Below are 21,348 nucleotides of genomic sequence, written 5' to 3'. Positions count from 1 at the left end.
GGTAAGGACTTCGAAATCTGGGGAGGCTCTGGATTCAAGTCACCTCGGATGGTTTGTGTAAAATGATTTCTATGGCCCATCAAACATGAAGCTTTTTCCCAAAAAAAGATGGATTAATTCTTGTCAATCAAAGGACCATGTGATCGCGAATCCCATGTTATATCAAAAGGATCCATGAATACCTCACTGTTTGTAAATATCAAAAAACGAAAGGGACCATGAGTTCTGCATTAAAATTGAGCTAGCTGTGTTCAATGTGTTAACATGATCAGACTAGCTCCAGATTTTACAGTTTGCTCAAAATTTGTGAAGGCATAATAAACAAATACTTCACGAGGCAACATGGGAGAGAAAGAGAGCTACATTCTTAGATGAGGAGTAATCATTATAGAGGTTTTACAGAACAAAGTACGAAACAAATCCTGTCAGAATATTTATAGTTTAAGAATCATCATCTTTGTACAGGTCCAAAGTTAACATTCTCTCGTAGAAAAAGGGTTAGAACCCATGTGAAATTTACATCTTTGTCACACTGTACAAAGCATGAATTAATAAAGAAAGTGAAAAAGAAGAAGAAAGGAATTAATATTGCCGAAATATTCTTCAATTCTCTAACCCTCAAGAATCTGGCTCCTAGTTCTTTGCCAAAGATATTTATTCTTCTCAATCTATTCTGGCTTTTGGCCTCTCCTAAGTTCATATATATATATATATATATATATATATATATATATATATATATATATATATATATATATATATATTAATTTATTTCACCAATGCTCAAAGATTGGAACTTGGAAGCTCTATATATTTTGCTACATAGGCCACCATATCATGCAGCCATAGAGACTCCCATTGCTTTATTTTTCAGGGGATAAAAGAAGATCCGTCATGAACTGCAAAATGGGAGAGTAGCTGTTGAGGAGGGTTAGGGTTTGTTGATCTATTCTGTCCACTTTGGTCAAAGGATATAAAAGAAGAAGGGTGATAGTACTCAACAAGAGTGGTACTATTCTTAAGGTTAGAGCCCTCATGCCCACTACTTTGTACCTTTAATTTTGAAGGAACAGAAACAGAATCCTTGATGAGAGAACCACATTGTCTAGGTTGTGTTTGGTAGAAAACTTTAGAAACCACAAGCTCTCCATCTTTCTCTTCTTCATTGTTTCCAAGATGGTATTGATGCATCACCCAATTTGTTTTCTCTGGCTTCCTTTGCTTCCCATAGTTGGTATAAAGCACTAGTATCTTCTTGTACCCTTTCACTTTTCCACCAACAAGAACCGGTCTAGTCTTGCCTGTTTTGTGCCATCTCGTCTCACCACCTTCTGTGTCCGTGTGCACCTTTCTTCTCTTTCTTGTTCCAGTCGTGTATGCTTTTGATGGCCGATGGAAGAAGTGGCGAATTAGCCCATCTTTGCTCACCCCTGCATGGTGACAAAAGACCAATATCATCAATATAATTAACATGCATGCGTGAGGAAAATGTACTTGGTTGCACCTAATCAAGCTATGACGTTCCATTATTGGGAAGCTAATATCCTTCTAGGAATTATATATATATAGCTTGTATTTCTAGGGTTGGTTGGGAGGTTTCTTCATGTCTAATACCAAATGCTAACAAATATACGTACAAGGGTTAGGTGGTGGGTTTCTTCTACGATCTCATGGAAAATAAATCTATACAGCACTAACGTTTAGTTTTGGTGGGTGCCTCAAAAGAGAAGAACAGGTTAACTACTCTACTATGATTCAAGAATTTTCAGTAATGGAGTATTGTTGTGTAGTTAAATTTATATCATGATTTTCCTCCTCTAGCTTGCCTGACGGGATAGGCTCTGAAACAACAGAGGACCTAGCTAATGATAATTGACCTTATCTCTCATGTTGCATGCAAGCACTCAAGATAGCATGTCAATCAAGTTGGATCTCATCATGAACGATCGAGCTAGCTAAAAAATGTTGTATTCCTGAAGGAATGTTCACCTGGTAACTTTTCTGGGTGTGTATAGCAAATCCCATTCTCTCCATCGATTGTAGGGATGAACTCATCAATTAGAGGGTGGACCTTGCGGGTATCAGACTTCACCTTCCCCTCCAAATGCTCAAGCAGCTCTTGATCAGTCGGATCAAACTTCACTCCGGCCGGTAGCCCTGGCAAGTCATGGATTCTTGCCTGCAAAGAGTATATACATCACCAACCAAGTATTATACGTACAAAACTACATGTAAAGAAATTATTTAAAAACAAATTAAAAACCTGGTCTTGGCATTTGATTTGGTGCCCACATGAAGGGCAACTTCGAATCAAGCATTCTTTGTGTCTTTGAGCAATAACACTTGCATTACAAGGTGGAGGTGAGCTTCTTTCAATTGTTTGCACATCGTTGCAGTCATTGCACCAAGTCATTTCCTTTGGTTTCCTCTTATGCCCATATATTGCACACCTTTCTTTCTTGCTCTCTCCCTCGACAACTGCTACTCCAAAATAGACAAAGACTATGTATGATGCGTGTGTGTGTGTGGAAGAGAGACACGAAGGGCTTAAAAGAAAAGAAGGAAAAGCAATTTGTCTCCTTCTAAAGCATGTATTGTCTTTCTTCAAGACATAGATAGCTCTTGATCTTTAGGGTAGGGAAGGAATTAAATTCTCCTCCACTTTTGCATGAGACAACATGCACACTCTCCTCTCCTCTCCTCTCCCCTCCCCCCTACCACCTCTTTGTCCTTTCTCGAGAGAGTGGGAGAGAGAGAGAGAGAGAGAGAAAGGTATACCTAAAAAATCAAAATATGGTGTAATTTCCAAAAATGCAGTAGTAGTAGTATGTTGCAAAGAAAGGAAAATTTTAGGGTTGCTTGGATCTTAAGTTTGGTGGTGTGCTTATGTAAATGGGATGCTTATGAAAACTTGTAGGACAATAAATGTAGTTTTAGGGTCCTTTTTACTCCGTCTAAAGGCATGTTTTTCTGCTTGAAATAAGTTTTAAAGATTAAAAAAATTAAAAAAAAAAGAAATAAAATATTAATCATGGCTAGTTAGGGTTGAGTGGAGATGGGGCAATCTGATGCGTGAGAGCTATTTCACCACCTCATAGAGAGAGATATTTCAGCTCCAATGTCAACCTAGAGTGTGAACAAAGCTAATGTATAAACTCCTTAATATTGAAAAACATAAATAAGAAAGAAACTAATAAAATAATAATTATAAAACCTAACTCAAAATTTATCTAACTATGATTCAAATTATAAAAATTAATCTAAATCAATATTTAAAAAAAATCAAAACAATATTATTTTTAAAAATATCAAATTAAGTTTTGATACTTGATATATCAAGTTAATTAAATATCAATTCAACCCGATTATTCAAGAGGAGTTAGGTTTAATATCACAGGATAAAATGGAATAATAATTAATAAATATTAAGAGAGCCAATGTCCAACCAAATATATAATTCCATTTCTTCACGTAGACTTCTCATGTAAAGCAAGGAACCTATCTATCACAGTAAATTGACAACCTCTTTCTCAGCTAAATTCCTTAGTTTTTTTGCCCCTTGCCTACATGCATGACACATGCACAGTGCTCCATACTTGGTACAGCCCCTTGTTCCAAGAAAAATAAATTAAAGCCAAAAGATTTATTGAGCTGAATTATATGTCCTTGTATTATAACATTCCTGTAAAAAAAGAGAGCAATTTAATAAATAAAAAATGACAACACAAATTTCTTACACCATCGGAATTGTCTGCTTCCCACACAAATAGTTAGCCTTTATTGTCTTTTATTATATTTTTTTTATAACCTTACTTGATTATTCGACGGATTAAATAACCCGGGATTTAGATTAGACTAAATTTCAATAAAAATAAACAAAAATTTAATTGATGTAATCCGTTTAAAAACTCAGGTTAATCTGCGATCCAATCAACTCGGGAAAAACCCATCAAAAACCGTGAACTTACTTAATTTCCTTTTAAATTATTGCTACAGTGTCTTTCATCAAATTCCATTAAAAAGAAAAGGGAAATTCTACCTACAGATCCGACCTTCAATTAATGAATTTCCCCTAGATTTTGAAGAACAAAACGTGCATCACGAGGCTGTAAGAATTTGGGGTGCCCTTTACGATACTTGATGTATTCTCTAGCTCAAGCAATATTCATTTCGGTTAAAAGCCAATATCTACCTTCTTGTGAGAAAAGAAAATCAAAGCATAAAGACCATTCTTGTGTTGTCTATTGCCAGCTTACAACATAAAGTGAAAGAGATGTGCATAATTAAGTACAAATATATACATCAATATTTTCTTCTTTGAATATTCCTAGTCCAAGTATCAAGGTATCATCTGCCCCACTCTTTGTGAGTTCTTTTGCTAAATTAATTAATTACTTTGAGTTGATGCTTTATTTATTTAATTTGAAGGGGTTAGTCTAACCATGGAATTTCACTTAGATTAAGGTTTGAATCTTGATAAATCAATATTCAAGTCATAAGTTAATTACTGATGAGAAATTAAAAAAATAATTATGAATCTTTCAGTTTCTTGGGTTGCATTTGTTGGGTTGCATTTAATTAATGTTTCATAACAAAAAAACAAATAGATATAATAAAAGCATAAACATGTTTGATTGAAGAGACAGAGTCAAATACATAGTATATATAAATGTCTCTGGAATAATTTTTGAGTGAATTTTTTTATTTTCAAAATAGAAAATATAAAGAGATAATTATTTTCATTTTATATATCTTGATATAGTAAACGAACATTTAATTTTTTTATTCTTAATTTGTATAAAAAAAAATTATATAATTAATTTGAAAAATAAGAAACCAAATTAAGAGGGTGTTTGGCAGTGTGGTAGCGGTTGCTTTTCAAATAACTTTTTGTGCCGAAATGCATGCCAATGATATTTTTTATTTTTTTAAAATTATTTTTGACATCAGCACATCAAAACGATCCAAAACGTACAAACCATATTAAATTTTAACAAAAAAAATTAAATTTTTTAGGAATGCGGTGTTCTATTTGAGATATGATGAAAGAAAGGGGGGTAACTAGTAGGATTTGAAAACTAAATTGTTGAGAAAAGTGGTAAGTGTATGGATTAATGAAACTTCTCACTAAAAAGAACATATATATGCTACATTTGGTTAAGGTTGTGCTTATAAACATGTCATCCCATAATTATCATATATAATTGTTGTAGTTAGGTAGCTTAATTAGTAAAATCAAATGTTGTCCGTACAAACGATCCTGGATTATGTCAGTGTTCTACGTCATGGTCATTTTTTAAGTTCGCCTGGAATAAAGAATAAAAGAAAGATAAAAGAGTCAAGCATGTGTTTTTTTTTTCCTTCTGTACAGGCGTGTTTGGTATAGTAGTTGTGTACTTGGCTAGGTTTTTTTTTTATTAACGGGGTATTTGGATCAACTTGTATGTATCTCAACTAATCATACGGGTCCTGAAGTTAACGACTATATAATCTTCCAGTAGTCATCATATTTAGCTTGTACCTAGCTAGTTTTTGGTAATATAGGTGTGGTTATTAAAATAATATTTTTAAAATTTATTTTTAATATTAACACATCAAAATAATTTAAAAATAAAAAAAATAAATTTAAAATAAATTTTTTTTTTCATAAAAATACAGTATATGTCTTGTCAAACAAGATTTAATGAAGAAGTTACTGGAAACTTTAAAGAAAATTGGGATTTTCACAATTGACATGGGCTTATGAACAAAAAGAGCTGGGCTAAAATGGGCTAGAGATGCCTACAAAAACAAATTACTTGTGCGCTTTTAAGGAACCTAATGTTAGTTTTTGTTAATTATTTAAAAATAGGGACCATCCTAAAAGTTTTTGAAAACTATAAAAGCAATATATATATATATATATATATATATATATATATATATATATATATATATATATATATATTAAAGAACTTTAAAACTTGTGGGATATTCACTGTAGCAGGGTTTTTTTTCTTTTGTTTTTGTTATTTTTTTTTACATGTTTTTTTTTTGTTTTTTTTTTACCCAAATTGATTTCTTCTTCTTTTTTTTTCTTTTTTTTTAAATTTTTTTGTTTTAAAATTATCTTTGTTAATTTTTTTAAATATTGAGCTGGTTAAAAATTTAACTATGTAATTTTTTTCTTTAAAACATTGTGAATTGCTATAATATTCTCATACATTGTTTTCTTTTTTTTATGATTTCTTTATTTTTATTTTTTTTCAAAATGGTCTTTGTAGATTTTTTTTTATATTAAGTTGGTTGAGAATTTAGCTTTGTAGTTTTAAAAAAAAAACAATATGGATTGCTACAGTGTTTCCCCTACATAGTTTTTGTTTTGCTGCAGTGTTTCCCCATATATTTTTTAAAAAAATTATGTTTTTTTTTCTTTTGTTTTTGTTTTTTTTTTTACATGTTTTTTTTTTTTGCTTTTTTTTTTTACCCAAAATTGATTTCTTCTTCTTTTTTTTTCTTTTTTTTTTAAATTATTTTGTTTCAAAATTATCTTTGCTAATTTTTTTAAATATTGAGCTGGTTGAAAATTTAACTATGTAATTTTTTTCTTTAAAACATTGTGGATTGTTATAATATTCTCATACATTGTTTTCTTTTTTTTATGATTTTTTTATTTTTATTTTTTTCAAAATGGTTTTGTAGATTTTATTTTTTTTATATTAAGTTGGTTGAGAATTTAGTTTTGTAGTTTTAAAAAAAAAAACAATATGGATTGCTACAGTGTTTCCCCTACATAGTTTTTGTTTTGCTGCAGTGTTTCCCCATATATTTTTTAAAAAAATTATCTTTATCGAATTTATTTTTTCAATATTGAGTTGGCTAATAATCTAGCTTTAGCTTTCCCCATATGTTTTTTTTATTTTTTTTATTTTTCTTTTTTATCAAAATTGTCATTTTTTACATATTTTCTTTTTTTTGTTTTGTTTTTTTTAGAATTATTTTTTTATTTTATTTTTTTACTATTGAGCTGGTTGAAATTTTAGTTTTTTTGTCTTTTTCTTTAAAACATTGTAGCTTTCCCTACGTGTTTTTTTTTTCGCTTTTGTTTCCTTTTTTGTACATTTTTTTTTCATTTCTTTTACCCAAAATTGACTTCTTTTTTTTTTAAACAGTCTTTGTCGGTTTTTTTTATATATTGAGCTGGTTGAGATATTAGCTTTGTAGCTTTTAAAAAAAAACAAAAATACTATGGATTACACTACTGTTTCCCTTACATGGTTTTTGTTTGGCTACAGTGTTCCCCCCACATGTTTTTTTTTTAAATTATCTTTGTTAAATTTATTTTTTCAATATTTAGTTGGTTGAGAATTTAGCTTTAGCTTTAGCTTTACCAACTTTTTTTTTTCATTTTTTTAAATTTTCCCCACGTTTTTTCATTATAATTATAATTATAATTATTATTATATTGTATTATATTATATAACTGTTTTTTTCTTTTTATTTTTTTAATGAATTTTTTTTGTTTGATTTAGTTTGTTAATGTTAATTTTTTTTTTATTTAGTTATTAGATTTTCATGATACGAATCTCGGATTTGATGGGTTAACCTGATTTGACGAGTTAGTTTTTTTCATTTAGTTTAGTTTGTTAAAGTTAATTTTTTTTCTATTTAATTATCAGACTTTCATACTTTCATGACACGTATCCTGGGCTTGACGGGTTAACTTGGTTTGATAGGTTAACCCGGTTAATTCTAGGTAAACCCGTCATTTTTTTTTTGTATTTAATTATCAAACTTTCATGACGCAAATCTCAGGTTTTATGGGATAACCTGGTTTAAAAAGTTGACCCAATTAATTCAATGTTTTTTTTTTCTTTTTCTTCATTAATTTTTTCCTTCTTGTTGATTTTTTTCTTTGTTTTTTTTAATTAATCTATTTAATTATCACACTTTTATGACACGACCTTATAGCCAGACCCACATCCAGTATTCTTGGGTCCGGTGTTACAGCCAGACTCACTTAAACTTGGGTCATGCAAGTTTAATTTTATTATTAATATTATAAATATTACTCTTAAGTCAGGCGTTGCAGCCAAACCCAAGATTCTTGGGTATAACTTTGCAGAAAAACCCAAGATTTTTAAATTTTTATTTTTTTAATATTTTTTATGCAAAAAAAAATGACCCGCGGCATCGCGCGGGTATCAAAGCAAGTTAAAGAACTCTAAAACGCGTGAGATATTCACTGTAGTAGGGTTTTTTTTTTTTTTGCTTTTGTTTTTTTTTACATGTTTTTTTTTGCTTTTTTTTTTACCCAAAATTGATTTCTTCTTCTTTTTTTTGTTTCTTTTTTTTTTAATTTTTTTTGTTTCAAAATTATCTTTGCTAATTTTTTTAAATATTGAGCTGGTTGAAAATTTAACTATGTAGTTTTTTTCTTTAAAACATTGTGGATTGATATAATATTCTCATACATTGTTTTTTTTTTTATGATTTCTTTATTCTTTTTTTTTCAAAATGGTCTTCGTAGATTTTATTTTTTTTATATTAAGTTGGTTGAGAATTTAGCTTTATAGTTTTTTTTTAAAAAAATAATATGGATTGCTACAGTGTTTCCCCTACATAGTTTTTGTTTTGCTGCAGTGTTTCCCCATATATTTTTTTAAAAAATTATCTTTATCAAATTTATTTTTTCAATATTGAGCTGGCTGATAATCTAGCTTTAGCTTTCCCCATATGTTTTTTTTTATTTTGTTTTCCAAAATTGTCATTTTTTACATATTTTCTTTTTTTTTTGTTTTGTTTTTTTCAGAATTATTTTTGTTGATTTTATTTTTTTACTATCGAGCTGGTTGAAAATTTAGTTTTTTTGTCTTTTTCTTTAAAACACTGTGGCTTTCCCCACGTGTTTTTTTTTCGCTTTTGTTTCCTTTTTTGTACATTTGTTTTTCATTTCTTTTACCCAAAATTGACTTCTTTTTTTTTAGATAGCCTTTGTCGGTTTTTTTTATATATTGAGATGGTTGAGAGATTAGCTTTGTAGCTTTTTTTTTTAAAAAAAAAATACTATGAATTACTACAGTGTTTCCCTTACATTGTTTTTATTTGGCTACAGTGTTTTCCCCACATGTTTTTTCTTTAAAATTATCTTTGTTAAATTTATTTTTTCAATATTGAGTTGGTTGAGAATTTAGCTTTAGCTTTAGCTTTCCCCACTTTTTTTTTTCATTTTTTTAAATTTTCCCCATGTTTTTTCATTATAATTATAATTATTATTATTATTATATTGTATTATATTATATAACTGTTTTTTTCTTTTGTTTTTTCTTTTTATTTTTTTTAATGAATTTTTTTTTGTTTGATTTAGTTTGTTAATGTTAAATTTTTTTTTTTAGTTATCATATTTTCATGATACGAATCTCGAGTTTGATGGGTTAACCTGATTTCACGAGTTAGTTTTTTTCATTTAGTTTAGTTTGTTAAAGTTAATTTTCTTTCTATTTAATTATCAGACTTTCATACTTTCATGACACGTATCCTGGGCTTGACGGGTTAACTTGGTTTGATGGGTTAACCCGGTTAATTCTAGGTAAACCCGTCATTTCTTTTTCTATTTAGTTATCAAACTTTCATGACGCAAATCTCAGGTTTTACGGGATAACCTGGTTTAAAAAGTTGACCCAATTAATTCAATGTTTTTTTTTTCTTTTTCTTCATTAGTTTTTTCCTTCCTGTTGATTTTTTTTCTTTGTTTTTTTAATTAATCTATTTAATTATCACACTTTTATGACACGACCTTATAGCCAGACCCACATCTAGTATTCTTGGGTCCGGTGTTACAGCCAGACTCACTTAAACTTGGGTCATGCAAGTTTAATTTTATTATTAATATTATAAATATTACTCTTAGGTCAGGCATTGCAGCCAAACCCAAGATTCTTGGGTATAACTTTGCAGAAAAACCCAAGATTTTTAAATTTTTATTTTTTTTAATATTTTTTATGTAAAAAAAATAACTCGCGGCATCACGCGGGTATCAAAGCTAGTATATATAATGATGGGTATAGAAAAAGAAGACTAGGGGCCATTTGTTTTTGTAGTTAGAAAGTTTTTTTTAAAAAAATATATTTAAAATTAATTTTTTTATGTTTTTATATCATTGTTATATGCTGATATCAAAAATAAATTAAAAAAAATTATTTCAATATATTTCTAAAAAAAAGGGCTTTAAAAAGCAAATACTAATACAATATCAAATAGACTCTAAACTATGCTGCATCAAAAAAAATATTAAAAAAAATCAATTAAAAATTAAAATTATTTAATCCAATTTAATTTAAAATTAAATCGTTTTAAAGTTACAAGATTAATAAATTTATAATAGAAAGGCATCATTGCAGTGCAAACACGGTCCATCATTTAATACCTGTTGAAAAAAGAACTTGAGGAATCAGTGTTGTCATTTTCCCGAGAAGCACAGTCGTCGGTCTTTCACCACCCCCCACCTACAATGCTTTGCTTTAATGGAGAAGAGGCCCATTTCTCTTAAATGAGGAACGGCCATGACAAGCACCTTCACTCAGCTATCTCCATTAAACTACCAAAGTTGTCTCTTGCTGCTTGGAATATTTCAGTTATGTCAATCGGCAGCCTTCTGGGTTTACCTAGCTAGCTAGCTAGCAAATAAATGATATGGTATCAGAGAAGCTCGAGAATTGGCCTGCCTAGCAAGACTGAGAACGTAATTCAACTTGCATCCTCTTTTTCTCAGTCTTTTGCATCCTCTTTTATCTTTAGTTATCAAATCTGTTCTGGGTTACGAGTCGATCAACTCAACTGAATTTATTTCAAAATAATATTATTTCAAGTTATTTTAGATAAATTAAAAAAAAAATTCGAAGTTTGATTCCAGTCTCGACATGGACAAATCCAATCCGAAGTAGCAAGTAACAAATAGAGGGAAGGAAGATCCAATGGGAGACAAAAAGATTGAATCTCCTCGAATCTGTACAATTGCAGAACAGCTGTTACTAATGAAAAGATGTTTCAAATTTGACAAGGCTGATTTTCATGGGGGGTGTTAGGTATTAAGATTTGTCTTGCTTTTCGTGAAAATAATTTTTTATTTTAAATTAATTTTTTTTAATATTTTAAAATTGTTTTGATGTTATAATATCTATTATTTTAATCTATTTTTTAAAAAAAAACTTCATTTATCACATTTTCACAAACATGCCCTACATGTTACAATTACCTAACCAAAGAGGATAGCACCAACTAAAATAGTACTAGACAGGTACAATCTTTCTGACATCTTAATCTGTGGTCTTAACATAGCTATACTTTTCAACTAGGGCATGTGGAATCTACCTCATATAGTTACGTCAATCACTTTCCCTCTGCCCCTAGAAATCAAACACCATGAGGCCATGGATGGAGATTCAGTAGAGGTGCTCTCTAGCTACTACTTCAGTCAAGTCTGAACTCAAAATTCTTGAACTAAACTTCCCTGATCAGAGACTTCTTCATGGTAATAAGGAGTTGGCTTCTCATCATTCTTGTCGGCTGTAGGCTTCTCTCCCATGCCAGCTTCCTGCAACATTTTCACCACCCTTCGCATTGAGGGGCGGCTGATGGGAAATGAGCTTGTGCATCGGAGACCGATATCGAGAACCTTGGAAATCTCATCCTTGTAACGTGAATCGAGCTCGGGGTCGATTACATGATCCATCCCATTCTGGTCTAAGGTGGTGCAAACCCATTTCACCAAGTCTTTCTCTCCGAACTCTGGATCTACGGGGAGTCTGCCTGTCACCAACTCTAATATGACCACCCCGAAACTATAGATGTCGCTCTTCTCGTTCACTCTGAGAGTATATGCATATTCTGCATCGAATCAAGTTCAGACATATTCAATTACAGTAATGACTTGGAGCCTAAACGATTAGCTAAAGCAGGCGAAAACTAAGCTTAATTTGATCAAATCACTTCATATTAACAATTCAGTTGGACACAAGTGAAATACCTGGTGCAATATAGCCGCAGGAGCCTGCAATAACAGACATTGATTCCATTCCTTTGTTGACTCCTTGAACAACTTTGGCAACTCCAAAGTCGGCAACCCTGGCACCAAATTCTGCATCTAACAATATGTTGTTCGATTTTACATCCCGATGAACAATCGGAGGAACACAATCATGATGCAAATAAGACAAGCCCTCAGCTGCATCCAAAGCTATCCTGTACCTTGTAGGCCAATCCAACGAGCCTCCCTTGCTGCCATGCAACAAGTCCCCCAAGCTCCCATTTGGCATATATTCGTATACCAGAAGCTTGCAATCTCCGGTATTGCAACAACACCACAATCTGACAATGTTTTTGTGCCTAATCCTCCCCAAAGTCTCAACTTCTGCTTCGAATTCGTCTTTTTCAGAGCTGCCATTTGTATTGTCTTTCTTGCTCTCTCCACCTAGCTTCTTCACTGCCACGGTCTCGCCATTGCTAAGCACTGCCTTGTAGACTTTCCCAGAAGCTCCACTTCCAATCACATTATCTTCTCTAAGAAAATCAAGGATCTCAAATTCACTAAAACCAATCTTATGGAACGATCTCCACTTCGATATAGTAACAACCTCCTTTTCTTTCTTGAAATCCTGGTACTTGAAGTAGAACCAAACAACACCAACAACAAACACTACCACAGCAAGTATAAAAGTCGACCGAAGAATCCACAAGTAACTCTGCTTCTTCGAATCACCCTCCTGCAGACAAAGATCCTTCAAATCACCACACAAACCTGGATTTCCCACAAAGCTACTCCTATACATCTCTTTAGCATAAAGTGGAGGGAGCGCCCCCGAAAGCATATTGTTCGACAAGTTCAACAGATTGAGATTCAAATCCTCCAATTGTACCGGAATCTTCCCCGAAAAGTAATTTCCGGACAGATCAAGATAATTAAGCACTTGCAAGCTCCCAATCTCATCCGGGATCGGGCCAGAAAGCTTGTTATTCGCCAAATTAAGCTCATTCAAGCTCTTCCAACCCTGAATCCCACCCGGAAGCCCACCAGACAATTCATTGTCACCAAGCACAAGCATACTCAGGGTACTCAAATTAACCATACTCTCCGGAATTGGACCTGTAAACATGTTATCACTCGCCGAAAAGTCAATCAACTTGCCTAGAAAACCAATCTCCATTGGTAAATTACCCGAGAACTTATTTTTCGAAATCTTCAACACAGATAGATTATAAGCAGAGGCAATCCTATTAGAGACTTTCCCGGAGAATGAATTCTCTTCAAGTTCAAACAAGTAAACTTGCGGCAGCCCCCAGAATTCCTCAGGCACAGCGCCTGTAAACCCATTATTCCTTAACCGAACCCGGCCTAAACTATCACATTTTCCCAGACTCTCCGGGATTTTACCGGAAAACGAATTGTAAATCAAAATCAAGTCCTCCAACTCACCTTTTGCACACAAATTCCCCGGAATGTTACCGGAGAATTTATTGTACGAAACATCTAACCACTTCAATGGTGAGTTAAGCCCGAGCTGACTTGGTAACTCACCGGTAAGTTCATTATTGAACAATTTGAGTTCATACAAATTTGGTGAGTTTGCTATGCTCTCTGGCAGAGTCCCTACAAGTCTGTTCTCAAACAAGTTCAGGGACTCGAGCTCCAACTGAGTCAACTGAGTAGGGATTGTCCCAGTTAACTGGTTCGTTGAGGCATCAAATCTTCTCAGCATGGTCAAATTCGAAAATCCCAGAGGCAATCCACCTGATAAGGAGTTGTTATAGAGCTCAATTTGCTCAATGCTCTTCAATCCAGTAAGCCAGCTCGGTATCGACCCAGTTAGTCGATTCAGTGAGAAATCAAGATTGGTCAACCGAGTTAGCTTGCTTAAACTCTCAGGAATCGGACCCACAAGGTTACAATTAGCTAGCCAGAGCTCCACCAGGTTACTCAAGTTACCGAACTGACTCGGTATCCTACTCGGTGCAAAAGGGTTATAACCCACTAGAAGATGCTGGAGAGTGGAAATGTTACCAAGCTCACTCGGTATGGACCCAGTGAGCAGGTTCCCAGCAAGTGAAATCCACTCCAGTTTCTGGAACAGACCGAACTTCGCCGGAATAACACCGGAAAAGTTGTTCGACTCCAAATTGAGTAGCTTGAGGTTTCTCAACTCGGACAGTGACGCGGGAATGGAGCCCACCAAGAGATTGTCACTCAGGTCAAGGCTCTCGAGATTCTGACAGGTGGCAATGTCATCGGTGAGAGATGAGTTGATGGAATTGTTCAACAGATTGATCGACGTCAAAAAGGGGAGGCGGCAAAGGAAGTAAGGGAAGGGTCCCATGAGCTCCGAGCTGGAAAGGTCCACTGAACTGACTCGGTGAGTCGAGTTGTCGCATGTGATACCATACCAGTTGCAGGGAGTGTCGTCCCTGTCGTTCCAAGAAGAGAGGGAATGAGCTGGGTCGGAGAGACCGAGTTTGACTCGCTGGAGAAACAGGCCGTCCTGGTTCAGTGAGTGGGATGTGAAGAGTAGAGAGAGAAAGAGAACGGAAAGGTAGAAAAACATGTCTTGCCCTTTGTTATTTTAGAGAGAGAAAGAGAGGGAAAATGGGAAAGTGTTGAGGTTTGAGTCTTTGAGAGATTTGGGTTTTGAAGGGGGAAGATGGAGTAAACTATAAGATCAGTCCCTAAAGTTTATCAAATCAAATGAAACAGTCCTTATATTATTACAAATAGTTAAATAGTCCATAGCGAAGGTGGCAAACATGACCCCGACCTAACTTCGTTTGAAAAATTAGGGTCATGGGTCCGGTGCTTTCCGCTCAAAATCCTAACATGATCCAAACCTAAAATAATTAGGGTGTGCTTGTTTTTATGTTTTAAAAGTATTTTTAAAAAAATTAATTTTTTTTATTTGCTTCAAATTAATATTTTTGGTGTTTTCAGATTATTTTGATGTATTGATATCAAAAATAATTTTTAAAAAATATTATTTTAATGCATTTCCGAGAAAAAAAACACTTTAAAAAACAACCATTATCACAATTTAAAACACTCCTAAAATAGTTTTAGATTTGTGTTCCACCATAATTAGCTCCTTAAATCTCTAGACAGTAAAAAAAACACATGAGGGTTGAAGACATAGTTTTTAAAATCTCGAAGACTAATAAAACTAATAAATTACAGGGACTAAGTTATAATTAACTTTGAAAGATTTTGGATTTTCTTGGGACAAAAAGTGAGGCCTACATGATAGATTGCTACAGTTTTGGAAATGGGATAATTGGGGTGATTTTGATGGGATCAATGGAAACTATGGAGTCAATGGAGAGGCAATAGAAGGAAGAATTTTGGATGTTTCTTTCACTCTATGCCTACATTGGAGACTAGGGTTCTTCAATTAGGTTTGTAGTTAACCAATAAAATATATTCAATTGCATGACTAAATAGTGCCACTAAATCCAATCTCATTAAAGAGTTAGCATTTAATTATCAATCCCACTATTTGCTTCCTAACCTTTCTCTTATGGGATTGCATTTTATAAGGTTATCCATATCAACAGGTTAGATTCGAGTCGAGTTTTAAATAACATTATATGAAAATTAAGTTGATCGGTCAAGATTTGATTTATTTTAAAAAAATAAAATGAAATAATGTTTAACTCTTTCCAAAAAAAATCTTAAAATGATGCTATTTTAGATTAATTTGGATTAGTCTTTAAATGGAATAATTAGTATTGAATTCAATTGTAAGATGCATAAATAGGGTGAATTCATCATCATCAACAATGCTTTTTTTTAAAAAAAAAAACCTTGAAATAATATAGTTTCATTCTTTAAAAAACTTAAAATGATGTTATTTTGGTGAAAAAAATTATTTGAAAGGCTCGGGCCAAGCCTTGAGTTGACCTACCAAAACTAGTCGGGTTTTATAAGAGCTCGTTTGATATTATAATAACAGTTGTTTTTCAAAGTGTTTTTCGCTTGGAAATATATTTTTGACATCAACACATTAAAAAAACATAAAAATACTAAAAAAATTTAATTTAAAATAAAATAAAAAAATTCAAATCTTTTTTAAAATACTTTTAAGACACTAAGACAAAGTAGTTGTGTACATTAGATTCTAAAAAGACAAAAAAATAAAAAATTAAACAGAAACTTTGTAACAGTAAATTAAAGTACTGCAGAGGGGTCAATGTGAAATAGAGTGAGTATACAATGAAAAACATGCATGCCTGTCTTTGGCAAGGGATGAAAAGCATGATGAGAGCAGAACAATGAAAAGCATGCATGCTAGCTAGCTGGGGCCTTGCCCTCTGCATGAAGTCCACACACTTCGAAGTTTGAGACTTTGAAAAACTTAACAATGGCGATGGGACTTTTCTTGCCTGGGCATCATGTAATTATGAAATTATGCATGCAGCTGTTAGTGTCATCATTCATCAGTATGCAAGGGACAGCTTTATTGAATTTATTTATTTGTTTTTCAAAAAGAAAACCCACTTTTTACTCTTCAATTTCTCGTCTTCAAATTCAAAGGCCACAGAATTCGTGGACCGATAATTTTTTGTTTTCACAGCATGGAGGAAACTGATACGAGTAAATTAAACAACGGTAGAAAATGAAAAGAAAAATATTATAGATGCATGTAAAATTTGGGTCTTCATCATCGAATTATTATTTTATATTCCAGATTGGCATGGTAGGTGAATCTGGAACCCAATCAATCAAGGGATTTTATAGCCTACATTGGCATGTTGGGTTAACCGAACCCGACTTATCAGAAAATCTGAAATGATTTAAGTTAAAAAAAAAATAAAAAAAATATAGTTAATCCGGTCAAAAACCTAGGTTGATTTGCTCAACCCAGGCCTAACCCGGCCATCAACATATTGGTTTTTTTTTTGAAAACTTGGTCAAAACATAGTGATTTTTATTTTTTAAAAAAAATAATTTGAAGTTAATGTTCTTGTTAACCCTCTTAATCTGGGATCTAAGTTTTATCACGAGTTAACTCTTGGCTAAGGTTTTCAAACTAAGCATAAAATAGCATGAAAACTTAATGAAATATTAGATTTTGAACTAAAAATGGCATTTAATTGGTTTGCTTTATATTAGGCATTGCATTCATAGTATATAAACTCTCTTCAAAGTTGCTTTAGTGAAAAAATTCGTGCCTTTGTTTAACAAATTATTAGTTTTTAAAGCTTAGATTAACATTCCTACTTCTCGGTGATGGGGAAAAAAAAAAAAACCCTTCTCTAATTAGATGTTTTAAGTGTAAAGAGACGAAACGAACGTATAAAGATAAATCTACTTCTAGATAAATTTTAAATTAAATTTTTATTTTTCAAAACAACAAAGACAAATAACTTTATGTTTCTACTGTTTTGTCTTTTATATCTTTATACATTAATTAAATGAGCTATATATATATATAATAGAGCATAGGAACTCAATAATATATATACATTAATGAATATTAATGGGTATATATATGCATATTAATTCTCCAACACGAGAAGAATTATTGATACTTCTGTATATGAGATTAGTTTTGGCAAGCCAATTATGAAGCATCGAGCTATATTGTTGCTGAATATTGTTCCAGATGGTCACTGATTTTGTTTCTCATAATGAGTTTCTATGCTATTTAGCGTTTCATTTTAGCAAGAAATAATCATTATGTGAACAATAACTTGTTTAAAACCATGAACTTGTTCGGGGCTCGGGTTATTGAATTGATGAATCAACCCGTGAATCATCGAGTCAATCCCAAAATAATATAACCACTAAAAAAAATCTTTAAAATTGATCCCACCAAACCTGATTCAAGTTTCATGAAATCAACCGGGTCGGAGCTTGAATAAGTCAGTGTGTAAAACTATGCGATAATAAAAAAAAACCTAATCCAAGCTACTACATATTAGAGAATAATATAAATCATATCCTAAGATCTCACCTAACAGCTTAAGCTTTTAGATTGAAATGGTTCTTTTACAAGGTATCAGAACCTTGATGACCAAGCGGTCACGAGTTCGAATCTCATCATCCCTATTTATTTGATAAAAATTAAGCACAAAATAAAATGAGCATGTGCAAATTTCAAGCCTAAAAAGATTTTATTTAAAGAAATATATTAAAAAAAATTAAGATTGTTCTTTAATATTATATACTCTTATAACTCCGAGTTTATATTTTGAATCGAAAGAAACAGAGTTTAATAAATACTTTTAATATCATGTACAAATACATAAAAATATAATTTTAAGGTTTAATAACTTGTTTGAGAATAACAAGACCATTAAAAGAGAACACGTTGAGACAAAACTAGTTGTCGATGAGTGAGACAAAACTAGTTGTCGATGAGTCAAGTTTCTTGATTATACCCTCCTGTCATGTAATAATCGATTCGAGACAAAAGTAGTTGGGTTAGTGGGAGTAATTAGTCAAAAAAGCAAAGTGAGGGAATAGTTACAGGTACAGAGAACTTGAACACGTGAATTTGATATAGATTTGCTCCAAAAAAGAATGGCTGCCATTGTTGAAAATCAGATCTAACTCGTCTTTTTCCCTCTTGTACAGAGCACTTATGATTATTCTTGGTGAATAAATGGTGCCGAGAGCCAATTACATGCGAGGTCTCCTCATCCCCTTTTTGACAAATGATGTTCGCTAGTGCCCTGTAAGAGTATTTCAGAATGGAATCTGTCTCACTTGCAGCAAAGTACCATGCTTCAAGCCTATGATAGCTCATGAACGTGGGGTTTTGGAATACAGCAATTCACTCACATATTGGGATATGATTTTGTCATGTTCAATCATGTGGGCTATTAGCTTTTGTATTTTGATAAGTTAGGTTAAGAATAAGCTATAGCTTTTTCGTTATTTTATCGAGAAACATGTAAAATTATATAATTATAATGGTTAGAAAATAATATAAATCATATATAATCTTAGGCTTTTGGCTTTTGGAAAATTAGTTATTAGAAAATAATATAATCTTACTTAATAGTTTAGGCTTTTGGATTTAATTAGTTATTTGATATGATATTAGAGTCTTGATGATCAAGCGGTCACAAGTTTGAATTTCACCATCTCTATTTATTTGATTAAAATTAAACACAAGGTAATGTGAGTCTGTACAAGTTTCAAGCCCAGAGAGTTTTCACTAGAGGGAATGTGTTAGAAAATAATATAAATCATATATTGGGATCTCACCTAATAGCTTAAGCTTTTGAGTTGAATTGGTTCTTTGACAATAATATATATTAATTAACTATATATATATATATGAGTATTTTTAATATTTTTCCTTGTTCGATTCTTATATATAGTTGATAGAATGAGTCATTCATTCATTTTTGTATTATATAGAATAAAAATGATGATATTATTTCCCCTTCTCTCCTACTTCAAGCCTTGAAAATGCATCGTTTTTAATACATGTTTAGGAGTATAGTAGAGATTGTGTTTTAAATTTTTTTTTTATTTGAAAATATATTAAAATAATATTTTTAAATTTATTTAATTTTTTTATATTAATACATCAAAATAATATAAAAATATCAAAAATATTAATTTAAAATAAAATAATTCAAAAAATAATAAAATAACAATGTAGCTGCAACACCAAACAACCTTTACACTACATAGAAAGAAGCACTTCAGCATCTTATTAACCTACTAGAAGAGCAACTTTTCTCTCCATTATAAAAAGATGAATTGCTTTCTCTAAATAAAAAAACGAGGAATTGTATTCGAGATAATTTTACAATTTTAGGAACCAATGAATCCGAATATATACCTCGAGATCTTTTACAGAAAAAAATAAATAAATAAACTTTCTTTCCCTTCTGCTCCATTTTTCTCCAAATATCATAAAAGTCGTTGATTGATCTAAAATGGTATCTTCCATCTCTCATTTTCTTTTAAATCCTTCCCACTTAAAAATAAATAAAATTCTCGGAGTTAGAAATGAGAAAAGTTGAGGATGGGACAGAACTAATTGATGTCTGGAGATATGGCATCCATTTTAGTCCTCGATTTTTAATTTTATAAAATATATCCTTAAATTTAAAGCTTTTACATAGAAAATATACCAAATTGAGAAAAATAACCTAATTTTCTGAACTCGAGTTTAAAGAATTATCCTTAAATTTGTGAAATTCTTAATTTGTTCAAGTTCATGAAAAGATCTCAAGAATTATCAAATGAAATATCCCAACAAAGTTCATTGCAACCCCACTAGACAATCACTTTCTTTGTTAGTTAATATACACCACACACCTTTTGAATTTTGGTTACCATGCTGTAGCAATCAATCACTAGTCTAATAATTAATTATTGATCTATTCTTCTTTATGAGTCGTAATTACAAAATCATGATCGATCTCAAGTCTTATGATAAACAGTAAAATCATTATAAAATCTCTAATTTTGGAATCAACAATATGCTTTTTATGAGCTTGAGGAATGGATAGAGTATAAAAAAAGCATAGTTATAATTCTAGTTTCAAGGTTTGGATCAAATGTTAGTCGGGTCTACCCGAAATGACATGAATTTCACTACAATATCATTTTAAGTTTTTTAAAAAATCCAACTGAGTTTTAGCCAAGTTAATTGAATTGTAGATTGACTTGTTGGGTCGATCAGGTTTGATTGGGTCAACTCCTAACCTAATTTGATATAAAATCTAGCCCGAATCAAGTTTCAAGTTGGTAGATTATCAAATTAACTTGTCTAGTTTTGTCAGATTTTATAACAATATATAAAATTTGATTCGAGTTTACGATAAAGACAAATTTTTTTGGTGATGCTTTTTGACATGGGAAGAAAAAGTTGTTGAATTGAGTTTTTTTAAAATTTTGATAAAGACAGTAAAATCACATCATTTGAAAATTAAGCCCTTCTATTTTAAAATCTTGAAAAGCCACCTTAACAAAACCAAAACCAAGCACACTTTTGCTACTCTCTCATTTGAGAAAGTTGATGCAGTAGACATGTTCACAGATATTTTTCCAGCACTCAAATTAATATTTTTTATTTTTAAAAATTATTTTTAATAGTAGTACATTAAAATAATATAAAAATACTAAAAAATTATTAATTAAAAGTAAAAAAATTCAATCCTTTCCAAAAATATTTTTTAAACTAGAAAACAAACAGATCCTAGATGCAGCCATAGTAGATTAATGAAAGTGCAGCATGTTTCTTATCAAATTTGTACATAGGGAGGCTCACTAAATCGTGCCGGCAAAGAAATGCTGATTGAAGTATTGATTCCTTCCATCACTTGCATCGATTTGGAAACTGGAAACTCAAAATCGATGAAGGC

General features: G+C 31.6%; 2 protein-coding genes across 2 annotated transcripts; both read right to left on the bottom strand.

Annotated features, from left to right (window-relative positions):
• Positions 1-409: 409 nt before the first annotated feature.
• Positions 410-2,866, bottom strand: LOC18106811 (NAC domain-containing protein 73). The gene is made up of 3 exons (XM_052448382.1): positions 2,264-2,866; positions 1,990-2,179; positions 410-1,430 (listed from the first exon to the last, which is right to left on the bottom strand). Exons 1-3 carry the CDS (start codon positions 2,411-2,413, stop codon positions 871-873), a joined length of 900 nt encoding a protein of 299 aa, XP_052304342.1. The 5' UTR covers positions 2,414-2,866; the 3' UTR covers positions 410-870.
• An 8,269-nt stretch (positions 2,867-11,135) lies between these two features.
• Positions 11,136-14,644, bottom strand: LOC18106810 (receptor-like protein kinase HSL1). Its single transcript, XM_024589434.2, has 2 exons — positions 12,005-14,644; positions 11,136-11,865 (listed from the first exon to the last, which is right to left on the bottom strand). Exons 1-2 carry the CDS (start codon positions 14,571-14,573, stop codon positions 11,465-11,467), a joined length of 2,970 nt encoding a protein of 989 aa, XP_024445202.2. The 5' UTR covers positions 14,574-14,644; the 3' UTR covers positions 11,136-11,464.
• Positions 14,645-21,348: the final 6,704 nt, after the last annotated feature.

The sequence above is a fragment of the Populus trichocarpa genome, chromosome 17 (assembly GCF_000002775.5).
Source record: "Populus trichocarpa isolate Nisqually-1 chromosome 17, P.trichocarpa_v4.1, whole genome shotgun sequence".
Taxonomy (NCBI): domain Eukaryota; kingdom Viridiplantae; phylum Streptophyta; class Magnoliopsida; order Malpighiales; family Salicaceae; genus Populus; species Populus trichocarpa.
This window is presented reverse-complemented; position numbering and strand designations above follow the sequence as displayed.

Excerpts from the sequence above, each read along its gene's own strand:
- LOC18106811 (XM_052448382.1), bottom strand. The coding sequence starts at position 2,413 with ATGACTTGGTGCAATGACTGCAACGATGTGCAAACAATTGAAAGAAGC. Across the intron at positions 2,180-2,263 it reads AAATCAAATGCCAAGACCAG|GCAAGAATCCATGACTTGCC; the intron begins GTTTTTAATTTG and ends TACTCTTTGCAG. Across the intron at positions 1,431-1,989 it reads ACACCCAGAAAAGTTACCAG|GGGTGAGCAAAGATGGGCTA; the intron begins GTGAACATTCCT and ends GTCACCATGCAG.
- LOC18106810 (XM_024589434.2), bottom strand. The coding sequence starts at position 14,573 with ATGTTTTTCTACCTTTCCGTTCTCTTTCTCTCTCTACTCTTCACATCC. Across the intron at positions 11,866-12,004 it reads CTGCGGCTATATTGCACCAG|AATATGCATATACTCTCAGA; the intron begins GTATTTCACTTG and ends GATTCGATGCAG.